Source organism: Cavia porcellus, unplaced genomic scaffold (assembly GCF_034190915.1).
Source record: "Cavia porcellus strain 051 isolate PalLab524CR breed Dunkin Hartley unplaced genomic scaffold, mCavPor4.1 scaffold_18, whole genome shotgun sequence".
NCBI classification, from domain to species: domain Eukaryota; kingdom Metazoa; phylum Chordata; class Mammalia; order Rodentia; family Caviidae; genus Cavia; species Cavia porcellus.
The window spans coordinates 55,889,027-55,901,915 of record NW_026947501.1 but is presented as its reverse complement, the minus strand read 5'-3'; the positions used below and the strand labels follow the sequence as shown (position 1 = coordinate 55,901,915).

The 12,889-nt window shown below is 45.8% G+C and overlaps 1 protein-coding gene across 2 annotated transcripts in view; it reads right to left on the bottom strand.

Annotated features, from left to right (window-relative positions):
• Tmem87b (transmembrane protein 87B) overlaps positions 1–12,889 on the bottom strand; it is a 47,987-nt gene that overhangs the window by 19,759 nt on the left and 15,339 nt on the right. The window contains exons 7-11 of one of the 2 annotated variants that reach the window (XM_063230003.1): positions 11,409–11,470; positions 10,901–11,084; positions 8,801–8,900; positions 5,672–5,765; positions 4,222–4,292 (exon numbers count right to left, since the gene is read on the bottom strand). In XM_063230003.1, coding sequence (XP_063086073.1) covers positions 4,222–4,292; positions 5,672–5,765; positions 8,801–8,900; positions 10,901–11,084; positions 11,409–11,470 — 511 coding nt within the window. Of the gene's footprint in view, positions 1–775; positions 848–4,221; positions 4,293–5,671; positions 5,766–8,800; positions 8,901–10,900; positions 11,085–11,408; positions 11,471–12,889 lie in introns of both variants that reach the window. The other variant, XM_063230002.1, reaches the window with a different exon arrangement.

Here is a 12,889-nt window from a genome sequence, read left to right as displayed (position 1 = left end):
CAGTAGTGAAGGTAGTCAAGCCAGATGGCTTGTAGTTTTTCTGTCTGTTTCTTTTTGATATGGGGGATTGAACCCAGGGCTCTTACACTGAGCTAAATCACTAAGATGGCGAGGCTGGGGTTGGACCTGCTGTTCTCCTGCCTTGGCCTCCCAGAGTGCTGGGAGTACATGTGTGCATCACGATGTCCAGCCCAGATCTCTGTTCTCAAGTGCGAGTTTCCTTCTCTGGAGCAGACCAACAGGCTTTAGCTATCTGTGAACCAAACATCGGCAATAACAGAGCTGAGCAAAAGAACAAGAGCGGCAAGTGCTACATCAATGCCTATTTTAAATTCTAAATGCTTCATTAATCAAAAACTTTGTTTTCACTCAAAACCCACTTTACAAGACTAGTTTTTAATCTCTGTAAGATTAAGACTTTACAAGACTAGTTTTTAATCTCTGTACCAGTAAGTTACAAAGGAAATCCATTTGTAAGGTAACATAAGCCAGCCAGCAGTACTGTTAGGACTTACAAAATTGCAAGTATCCCTTATTCTTTAAATATACCAAGATTTATAATTGGTCTTTTTTATCATTATTCAAAAATATTTTTGTAAAATCAAGGAATGTCAAAACAAATCAGAGGTTCCCTAAGCCTTCACCACCACGACACTGTCACAGTTAGGCAAAGTTTAAATCATTCCTCCCCTTAGGGAAAGCATCGACGAGAGCGAACAGAGTCCCCACCCAAGGGGCAGCCAGTGCACATGCAGCTGCAGCAGGAAAAGGATATCCACCAGCACAAGCCAGAGTCTAGGAGCGAGAGAGGGAGGCTGGCCAGAAGAACAAGATCAGAGTCATTCGCCTGCAGCAAAACAGCAAAAAATAACAAGCAGGAAAAAGGAGGTGGCACATTGAGAAAAGCTATGGCTTTTGCGTTTTTCCTGCTGCTTTAGAGTTAGAATTTTACAGGACTGGCTAAATTGAATTCATCAAAATCAAAGGAAGCAAGGTAATGAACCAAAACACTCAATTCTGTACGTATGTAGCTTCGCTCCTTTTGCCTGTCATTTGTAATCATTTAGGAAATCCACTGCTTCTTTTCTTCCTTTGTGAAAATCAAGACTTTCACCCTAGTAATGAAAATTACAAACACAATCTGAAGGCAAACCCCACAAATTAAGAGTCCAGAAGAAATGGATACTAGATTTGCTTTTTCTCACCATAAAACACTAAGTGAGATAGTTTTAATGTTTGGATTTCATTATGATTATTAGGCCATTATGATTATTAGGTCTTGTTTTCCTGGACTCTGCACTGAGCTCTGACTCATGTCCTGGAATGTACCAGTCAGTGCTGTCTGCGAGGGCGACAAACTGCCCTCCTCCAGATGTACAGGGAATTGGAGACTACAGAGCTGTCTGCCTTTGGAATTTTCTGCCAAGTTGCAGCTGAGTGTTTTCACGATGAATTGCCTTGTAGATAGTTAAGAACAAGAAATTTCTAAAACACTTACTATAAATTACCAGGAGAAAAGATTGTACCTATCTTTTTAAATGCAAAGCCTACAGCCAATTACCTATCTGACTCACTGATTTGTTAAAAGCTCCAAGCACACATGATTTTAGAGAGGAGAAAATCCAAATCAAACAGCTATCTTAGCCTCATTTTTTAGGCTCACGGCAAAGCATTAAGATCGAGAGAAACCAGTGCTGATGGACAACAGTTACATTCATCTCCACTGCAACCCGGAACCCTGCTTCCCAGTGTGCTGGGCCTCTGTACCCATTCCTCTCACCACAGGTGAATGTCGGGGTACAGAGATGCTTGGGACCCACAGCCTTGCAGGCTGCTCACTGTTCACACAGAGCTGAGGAACACATTTGCAACTGCATTTCTTTAAGTGTCTTCTAATATGGGAAACATGAAAAACATGAAGATACCACCTCTCATAAGAGCAGATATATTTAATTACAATTTAGTTAATAAATCTGGGCCCTAAATTTACAGCTGTGAATGAAGAAAAACAAGAGTTTTAAGTAAGTTCAGTTAAAACCAACTTTTAAAATCAGCTGTTATTTCTTACTGATGCTCCTCATACTAAGAGGGTACATGGACATAAATCAGGAAGTCTCTAGCGGCCCCTTGGTGCAAAACCAGTGTGGGGTGTGCTCTGTGGAGGAAGGCTCATAGTAGTCCTTAGATTTCCTGAGGCATTTATAACCCCAGCGCTCAGAGGAGGTTTGCGAGCCCTGACAATTCATCAGAAGTTCATTGTCCCTTTAATGAGGAAGAGAGTCTGCAAATGGGGAAAGGAGAGCATAGGTCAGCCAGCCTTAGGACACAACCCACAGGGTCCAGTAGCCCTGAGCAGCACTGTCTCTACACACTGCACCCCTGCAGAGCAGAGACCTCCCTGTGGAGAAAGGAAACAGGCAAGTCCACGCCCGCTGGCCTTCTTGGCCGACACACACATACAGGCAGGAAAATACAAGGAAGACATAAAAGAAAATTCCACATCAAAAGAGGTCAGTAACAAAGACAGTGGAAACAAAAAACACATGGTAAAATTAGTAATCTATCTGACAGGAAAGTGTTCTAGGGATGACGTAGAAAATAAAGTTCTGGGGCTGGGGATGTAGCTCAGTGGCACAGTGCCTGCCTAGCAAGCACAAGGTCCTGAGTTCGATTTCCTCAACAACAGAGACTGGAAAAATAATGTTCTGGGACATGCATAATCTGTGTTCTGCTCTAACCAAGTCAGATTTCTCCATAATTCTTCCCATTTCCACCAGGGCCACCATGGAGGAAAAAAACTACAGGGATTCTTGAGTCACTGGGCCAGAGAGGAGGACCCGGTTCCCACCGCCTCCAAAGCAGCTCCTGCTGCAGCATCTCCAGCTGCTGCCTGCACTACCAACCTTTGGAAGGATGGGAGCTGGTGTGGGCACCACCAGCTCCACAGCACCGGCCACTCTGGACCATGCCCCCTGACTTCCAGTGTGCTCCCTGGAAGCTTGCTGGCTCTTCCCCCTCCCTTCACCCTGGTGCTCCTTCCAGGCACTTCTTCCTCCCCATGCTGCCCCCCTCCACTCAGCTGCATGTTCCGGTTGGGTCTTTTCACAGCTGCCACCTTCTCCCATCTCTCCTAGGACCTCTGACCTTCATCCCCAGCTCAGACCCTCTCACAAGCCCAGGCTGGGACTCCTAAGTCTTTTTTTTCACGTTAATGACCTAGGCAGCCCAAACCTGATCCATCATGGCCCCTGCTTCAAGCCCCCCCACCAAACAGCACTACTGCATCCTAGCTACTCCTGGCAAGACTCATTTGGATTCTTTTTTTTTATTTTATTTTATTTTTTTTGTCTTTTTCCTTTTTATCGGTACCAGGGATCGAACTCACGACTGCCTGCTTTCAAGGCAGGCGCTTATGCCGCTGAGCTAAACCCCCAGCCCCTCATTTGGATTCTTTTCCCCACTTCGCCGCTGCATTTCTGACCCTTATGATCTCTTCTTCGTACTTCTGCAAGCAACTCCTTCCCAGCTTCCTGCCTTTAGTCTCTCCTTGTCATTTTCTATGTCATCTGCCACTGCCTCCATCCTGTTACACACATACAGCTTCCTCCTCTACCTTGCACCTTCAGGAGAAACCCACAAACATGCCTTCCCCTCCTGGCCCTAGCGGCCAGAATTCTGCAGGAATGCTACCCCGGGACATCTGGCCACTGACACCTAGATTTCTGTGCTTCCAACTTTTTGTTCCCCTCAGTTCTTCCCAAGTTACTTTCCCCGCTATTCTCTTCCTAGTAAACTCTCTGTTCTCTTGCTTCAATTTAAATTTTACCACCTTTAAAGTCTTTCCTGGTTTTTATGCTAGAATTAATTTCTCTTACCTACTTCTGTTCACATGACACCACTTCAAAATGGCAAATATTATTGCTGCAATGCTGTTAAATGATGTATATATTTCTTCCATCAGGCTGTGAATTCTTTAAACGCAGGGACAGTTTTTCGTTCATGCCTAAACAGTAGCAGGTTGAGTACTTAAAAATTTGCTGAACTTACATAAATACAGATATGCCTTATTTGGGGAGTTTACTTTTTCATCGTCAAAAAAAGTCCCACACTGAGGTAGCAATAATATATAACTGTTTTTCACTCTATCATTATTACAAGTTAAAAATAATCTGATTTTAATGATACAACACACTTTTTTGGAAAGACATTGTAAAGGATATGAACCACACAAAAATGGAGTCAATAACTGCTAAAATAATGTCACCCAAAACAACACCTAAATGCTTAGAACCCTGAAAGACAAAAACAGGGAAAATCTGGTTGTAAAAGTTTCATTAAAAAAAAAAAAAGTTTCATTTCATACAGCAATTAGCTTATTTTATCACTCTACAATGCCACATAGAAGATTTTACTTCTTAACAAAATTATGTTTAGCACATGAAAATTACCTGTTTTGGCAGAAACAAATGCTATCATGTCACTGACTTATTAGAGGGATATAAAACTACTATGGGCTGCCGGATAAAAGATCTCCATTCCCGCCAAGCACTTCACCACTCCCTCCTCACTCCGAACCTATAGCCAGGATTGCTAAGAAACGGATTCCTGACCTCCCCATCCTTGTTGTGAAGGGACTCAGAAAAACAGCACACTAAGGGAGGGGCCAGGGTGGGAGGGCATAAACTGCAGACTGGACATTTACTCTGATACTAAGATGCTACCCAAGTAACATTTTCTTAAAACTACCGTGCATACACTATATTTATATGTGAGGAATTTAGCTTTTGTAGTTCCTTTCCAGTAAAGGTTCACTTTCTAAAATATATATATATCTCAAAGCTCTCCATGATTATGTAAAAATAAGTACACACAGATTGAAAGAACAGGTATGTGACAGAGAACGCAGACATATCAAAGACCACAGAAAGAGGAATAAAGTTTTAAAGTTACTGAAGAAACATGTGGGGTAAACTTATGTGGCAACCTAACCTCTGTGCCTATGACCTGATGTCATACACTGAGCCCTTTACACAGGTAAACAAGATCCAGACCTCAACCTCTCACTAGAAAACCAAAGCTAGGAACCTAAGGGTCCTGGCAGACGTAATATGAATGCCGCCTTGGAGAGCACAGTGCTGCCACCCGTATGATCAGAGGCTTCTTTCCCCTTCTCTCTTGAACACATCTCCCTACAGCAGGGCCGCTGAGGCCCCAAAGTACGAGCCAGAGTCAGCAGATTTATGACCGAGTGAACACTAGAAGGCTGCTGTAGTGTAATGTGCACACGCCTGAAGGCACAGAATCACCTAGTGTAGCTGTTAACTGATTCCAGGGTTAAAAATGACATAAACGCGTGCAGACTATATGACAAAAAACATAAACGTGTGCAGACTATATAACAATAATCGAATACTTCTGGGACGGAGCTAATTCCTGGTATGACACCAGTGGAGCCTTCTTGAGCAATCATGTCATTTGGAGAAGTGCTCTGCCTTGCTTTTTCCTTCAGGAAGTATTAAAAAAAGAATTATGTCATAGGAAAAAAAACTCAACTCGGCCCTTTTTCCTAAATTCCTACCACTAAAAATATCCTTTTGGGACGCAATAAAGTAAGATCATATTTCAGAGGGACCACACAAAGGGGTGGGAGTGGAATTAGTGCAGTTTTTACCCCAATGACTCTCATTACGCCTTCAATAGCCGCAAAGATAAAGTAAAGCAGTCCCAGTCCAATCACCCGGTGCATGACTGTCCCCAGCCGAGGCCTGGAGTGCAGAAAAGGCAACAGGAGAAAAGAAAAGGCTCAGGTAAGTAAAATGCATGGGAAACCAGCACCCAGCCCAGCCCAAGGAGTCACTATTTAACCCGTCGGTCTGCTGCCTCTGGCAGCACCCTCTCACAGGAAACTGGATTTCTGAGGAACCCAGCAGGACAGGATCGGGATCCACAGACCTTTTTTACTACCTGAAGCTTTGTGGGTGCCTGTGGGGCAACTCTGTGAAAGGTGGCAAAAGGTTTTGCTGCTGAAGATCAAGTTCCTAACACACACAGAGGCACTACGTCTAGAGTGGAAGGACAGGTTGGGGAAACCTGGGGAGACAAGAGCCGCGCAGAGATGACAACTTCAGTCTCCCACGAGCAGAAACCACAAACTGGCTCTCTGCAAAGCCCTGTTTTAGGTAACATGCCAAACTCAGGATTTGGGCAGGGGAAGGGTAGGCCACAAGGAGACGGAACATTGGTACCTCCCCTCTTGAGCACTGCCTCCACCTCCCGCCACAGGAGGACCAACCCAATTTAGTTTTCATACTTCGGACTGTAAGTTCTGACTCCTCAGGAGCCTCAGGGTTAAGGATACGAAATGAGCAAAGCTACCATCTCACTTGAGAGGGCTGCAGCTGGGACAGTCAATGGATACTAACATCTGTCCAGTGGCACCCTCATTAAAGGCTGAGAAGACACACTTTCACACGGTGGGCACTGCTGGCCCCCTGGAGGTGACAGTAGAGCAGAAATCCACAGCAAGTGAGAAAGAAAACTGTGTCTGGGTTCAGGGGAAGGAACTCATGCAATCGAGAGAGCCAGCAGGAGGAATCAATGCCCACAGGAAGAATAGTGGGAGGTGAGGTCCCTCTGGGCCAGTCTCATCAGCATAGTGGGGAAGGAGGGTTTTACTGAGCCAAAAGGGTAGCCAAGTAGCAGGTGCAGAGTTACACTTGGAGAGGAATGTGTGCCACTGCGGTACTCTAAGACTAGCAAGAGTAGAGGCAGGGAAGCTAGAAACTAGGCAGGAGGCAATTCAAGCAGTTCTGGAGGGAGAACACGGTGGCTTGGCCAGGGCGGTCCCTGCGGATGGGATGGCAGGAGTCCTTCCGGATGTGTTCTGAAGTTAGGGCCATGGAACTGACAGAGTGCCTGGGGAATCATGCACAGAGCAGGGTCAGAGGCCTGAGCACAGAGCCCTCCAGGGCGGGGCCTCAGAAGACTAAGAACGTCTGACAGAGGAAGGAGCACCCAGTGACGTGAGAGAACTGGGAGATGAACTCCTGAAAAACCAAGTAAAGCCAGCTCCATGGTCAAAGCTGGTCGAAGGCACCTGGACCAAGGCTGGGCAGGGTCAAGGGAGGTCCTAGGGAACATGACCAGGGCAGCTTTGGTGGAGCTATGGGACAAAACCTCTCCAGGGTTTGTGCAAAAGAGAATGAGGGAGGCGAGTGGCGAGTGCAGATGACTCATTTGGAAAGGGAGGCTCATGTGGTGAAGGCAATAAAATAGAAGCACAGGAGAGGACACACGGGGTTGCGGAGCCCTCTGGTTTTAAAGATGGTAAAATAAGCTGAGAGCGACTCACTGGAAAGGAAAACTTATGAAGCAAGAGAAAAACCGCCAAGACAGGGCCCAAGGGCAGGCATGGCCTATGCCTATCAAGAGGAGGAAAGCATCGTGTATGGCCAAGACATGGGAGGGCAAAAGGACCTGAGACCTCCCCCCCTGCTGGCTCTTCCTCCCTCAGAGAAAAAGGAACCCAGGTCACAGGAGGGGAGGGAGCAGGGGCTGGGAGGTATGAGAAGGGTAGTTATCTTCCGCAGAGAGGTGGCGGTGGTGGAGGGGAAGGTTGGAAAGGAAATATAATAATACTTTCAGCAGTACCACGGGTACACCTGAAGCTCAGGATGGCCCAGGGCTCCTCTCAGGCAAATGTCTCTGCTGGGGCCTGAGGCTGAGGTAGAAGGAAAGGCGGCTTTATCAAGGCTGGGGCAGTGCAGAGGAGGTGCCCAAAGAAAAGGCAGGGCATTGGGTATCAGGAAATGAAGCTAGAGGGAGAAGGTAAACATGAAACAGAAAGGACAGCAGAAGGTGCTAGTCCAGAAGCCAGAAATGACCGAAGCTGAGCTCAGGAAGAATAAACAGGAAACAGAAGACACTTGAAAAAGGTATTGCTCAAGACAAATTATGACATGAATGCAGTCCAGAAAAAGCCATGGCACTCAGAGGCTGAGGCAAGGTAAAGATGGAGGGGTGAGGGCAGGAGATGGAGCATATAAGGTCCAGACCACCGGCGTGGCCAGTAACATCACAGGGAGTGCCAAGGACAAAGACAGTGTACCAAGTGTGAGAAGAGAAGGCAGACAGGATGCCTGTGGATGACAAAGTAAACAGACCAGCAGGAGACCTGTCTGCAGGCCGCAACATGTGGGCATCAGCAGGTTTGATAGAAGAAGGCACAATGGTGTAAAGGGCACCAGCACACCAAGAACAAGATCCCCACACTTGTGTCCAGCGAGTCACAGGGACAAGAGACAACTTGCCTGGGCAGATCCAGAAAGAGGGGCGCCCGGGACAGCCACGGTCCTCTCAGAAACCCTGCTGACTTGGTGTTTAAGCCCTTCTCCCTACGACACTCAAATGCAGCTACGAAGAGCTGCACTCCCCAGAGACTGCAAATAAACCCGCAGGAACTTAAAGAACCATTTTAAATTTTCCATTATCCCAAAAGTTGACTATTCACGTAACTGTAAAAGTTACTAGAATTCAAATTTGGGATCTTCATTTGGGAGTTAATACAAAACAGCTAGTACATGGGTATAGTTTAAAAATCTTGAAAATTGGGTTGGGGATTTAGCTCAGCGGCATAAGCGCCTGCCTTGCAAGCACGTGGTCATGAGTTCGATCCCCGGTACTGATTTAAAAAAAAAAAAATCTTGAAGATTTTCCCACAGGGTTTACTTGTCTTGTGAATGCAGATGGGCTGGGCTGCTAGACTGCAGGCTTGGTATCTTCACCATGCACCAGTACTTACTTCACGATGCCATAGCCCAGGCTCACAATGATCACAAGCAGGCGGGCCAACGTCCTCTTTATCGCAGATATCAACTCCGCAAATATCAACAGACCTTGGGCTGCGTGTGAGAAAACACATCAGTGCGTGCATCTCTGAAAGGCTCTTCATCAGGGTTAAAACAGGCACCATGTGCCACTACATGCTGACCGCAGGCGATTAGGTGGACTTAATTAGAAGTCATATAATCCAACTGATAATGGAAACTTCACAGAAGGGAAATTCACTCCAAACCCAACCAGTTCCACTGGACACGGCTTTCTTACATCTACCCGAGATCTGTCTCCCTGAGCTTCCCTCTACTCTCACCTTCCCCTTGAGGCTACAGAGAACTGTACCCTTCTTGTCCCATAGATATTTGAAAGTTATAATACCCGGTGAATTCCCTCTTCTCCAGGATGTCCCATTATTAGCTCATGTAAAGAATATTCGCTAGTGGGAGATGACTTTCCCGGCACATGCAAAGCCCTAGATTCCCACACCAAAAAAAAAAAAAAAAAGAAAAACATAAGCAAACAGCATATTCGTAAGGCTGTAATAGTTAGTGACCCCTCGATCTCTGCCTACTGAAGCTTGGATTCTTCTGGTATGACCATGAACAGAACTGATGTTCTAAGCAATGGATGTAACATAGTAATCTATGCTAGGAGGAAAGCTGGCCTGACCTACATTCCAGGAAGGTGCAAACGGGTCCAAAAAAAGCTAACAAAAAGGGACCTGTAAATCACAACTCGAGAGCCAGGTATGATGGTGCATGCCAGAAGTCCCAGCTCTCTGGAGGCTGAGGCATGAGGATTACAAGTTCAAGGACAGCCTGGGCAATTGAACGAGACTCCGTCTCAAAAACTAAAAAGCTGGAGTTGAAGCTCAGTGCCACAGTATTCTTAGGTTCAGTTCCCAGTACTGGAAAACAAAAAGCAAAACAGACCACCACTAACAGCAAAGGAGCTGAACACCTTTTCTGATATCCAAGGACGGTTCAACCCCAAGTGGCAGACCTAGTTTTCCTTCATTTCTTGATTTAGAGCACATGTGCACAAATGCATAAAACTTACAGTGTAGTAATACCTCCACTCTTCTCCCCAGGATGTTTGTCCTTTACTTTTCTATATATGCCTTTTAAACCTTTTTATTTTGGGAAATTTCAAATATTCCTCAAGTAGGAGAAATCAATTTAATGAATTCCCATGAACCCAGCACTCAGCTTCAATGATTACCAAAATTGCCACAAATTCTTTTTGTCTATATGTCAACTCACTTTTTTTCTTTTTAGGTTTTTAAAAAATACAATCTATTGAAAATCTGTACCAAGATCATTTGTAACTCGTCCCTTAGGGCACTATCAGGCCTTCTGAGCTGTCCCTGCTCTTTTTGGGATCTAGCCTGGGGAATTCTGGGGCACACATCTGTGGCCGCCTCACTACCAGCCTGCCCCATGTGACACATTCTACTGTAGGAACTGTGAGGGCGCCATCCCTGGTCACGGGAAGCTCCTGCAAGTGTCAGGGGGCACAGGATGCAAGTACATGGAAATATCTATTTGGTGCCACTGATTTTGGGTCTGTGCCTAAATTTTCCTTTTCTTTTTTAGAGAAGAGAGAAGACTGCAGGAAATAAAGCAGAAATGTTAAAAGAACTGGTCACACCTGAAGTGCCCCTGACAAGAACCTTCTGTTGTTTTAATCATAGCTGAGTGCTAGGGGATAAGAATTCTCTCTCAGGGGCAGGGATCTAACTCAGCAGCATAAGCGCCTGCCTGGCAAGTGTGAAGTTATGAGTTCAATCCCTGATACAAAAAAAAAAAAAAAAGGAATTCTTTCTTTGGAGGAAAAGCAAGGGGAAGGGGGCATTGGCAGGAAGGAAAACAGAAAACGAATACATGTACTTGTCCAGATTAGGATTGCACTCTGACATTCTTTTCTTGGCTTCATCCCTCTTCATCTATGTGTATCATACAGCTACTTGCAAAGCTCTGTACAAAAAGGGGACCTCCCACAGCTCTGCCCACTGATGCTAAGAAATTCCTACATCACGCTCTACTTAGAGACAGTCAAAACTCACTTGACAGGCCAGTGTTGTTGATGTTTTGATATTCAGAATAAAAAACTGCTTTTTCAAGCATTCCTAGGAAGATAACAGCTGCAATCCAGAACTGTATTCTTAATATATCTTTCCAGTAACAGGCAGACCACATCAGCCAGAGCACACCGTAAAATATATAAACAATACACATCACCATGTAGAACTGTAGGAGGAGAAGCAACATGAGTCAGGCAAACCTTTGATTACTTCAAAGTTGATACTTGTGCTTTTAGTCCTCTATTTTCTCATCACTCTGGAGTCAGATGTATTACTAACTATGAAGAGATTATTACTACCAAGTTATTAAAATTTGAAGTTTACCAATTAGAATACAAACTCAATTTAAAAACAGGAAAAATGGGCTGGGGGAACAGTTCAGTGCCAGAGTGCTTGCCCGGTATGTGTGAAGCCCTGCATCCCATCATTCCATCCCTAGCATGATTAAGGGAAAAAAAAGACAGAAAACAAAAAAGATGAAAAGACTTACGATCATTAGAGGCCAATCTGATGCAGAGATATATCCATGAGGCCCCACCATAGAGAGAGACACTGGTGACAGCAGCAGTGTGGATAGAAGGAAATGAAACAGTTAATTTTTACCTGGACACAAGATACTAGATAATTGCATGATCTTATCAAAATGTATTTACTTGTACACATGCTGTGTGAAGACTTATACTGACTCTGATCTTACAAAGAAACAAACTATTACTAATTATCTGACCTGACCCCTGCCTGGCCCTCCTGCTAATTCACTGATCTCGCTGGGGACCCTCTCTTCCTTACTGCACCTTGGATAAATCACTGATGCCTGAGAAGGCAGTAAGTTACCGTGCAAGACAGGCAGGGCTGGGCATGAACACATCCTCCAACTGTCAGGGATGTAAAACTGCCTACCAGCTTTGGGGCAAGGGCCCAATACCTGGGAAAGAAAAGCAAGCACGAAACCAGTCTGAATGTGCCCCCGGTTCATGTGCTGAAACTTAATCCTCATCGTGGTGATATGAAGTGGGGCTTTGGGCTGGGGACACAGCTCAGTGACAGAACATTTGCCCACCATGCATGAAGTACTGGATTCAAGTCTCATCACAGCCAAAACAAAAAAACAGTGAGGTTTGTTGGAAAGTCCCTCACGAACTTGCTACTATGAAAGGGCTGGAGGGATGCACACAGGTCCTTCTTAGCTCTTTTACTACCTGCCGTGTGATGGTGTGATGCTCACCCCTTCTGCTCCTCTGGCATCTCTGCCATGTGAGACGCAGAGATCATGACAGCACCCTGGGTACAGACATGGGAACTGCACTGGGTACTTGGAACCAAACGCACCAGCCCTTTGATTTTAAAGTTTCCAGCCTCCAAAACTCTGTTCTCTATAAACGACCTGCATCGGGTATTTTGTTTCAGACAGGTGATGGTACGGTGTCCAGGTCCCTGCTCTCTCTATGGGGGACAATCACCAGTCAGAAGTGCTGAGTCACACGCTTCTTGAGTGGCCACCACCACAGCACCACCCTACACTGTGGGGCACGGCTGCGTCACACCTCCGCTGCAGCTGTGACTTGCTGCTTCCCACGCTCCTCCTGGACTATGCACTGCTCAGAGCAAAGCATGGCTTCATCTCTGGGTCCCCAGTGGCCCCCAGTCCCCAGAGGAAGAATCAGAACAATATGCAAATGACAAGGATTGTCACGGACTGTTTGGCTACTGCTGGCCCCAACACTACTCTGGAATCAGCCAAAGTGATTCTGGGATCCAGGAAGCTGTTCATTCCCTCCAAGATTACTTAGGAACCTGCTGATGGCAGTGGCCACTCTGAACGGAGTGTGAAGTAGGGCTTGCTCCCGGAGACTGCCGCAGAAGTAGACAGACCCTGCTAACATCCTGCAACCTAGCTACAAGAAAAATACCTGACAGTGGGTCACTGTGAAGGCCAGAATCTAACTACAGCTTAATGGGGCCACGGGCAGC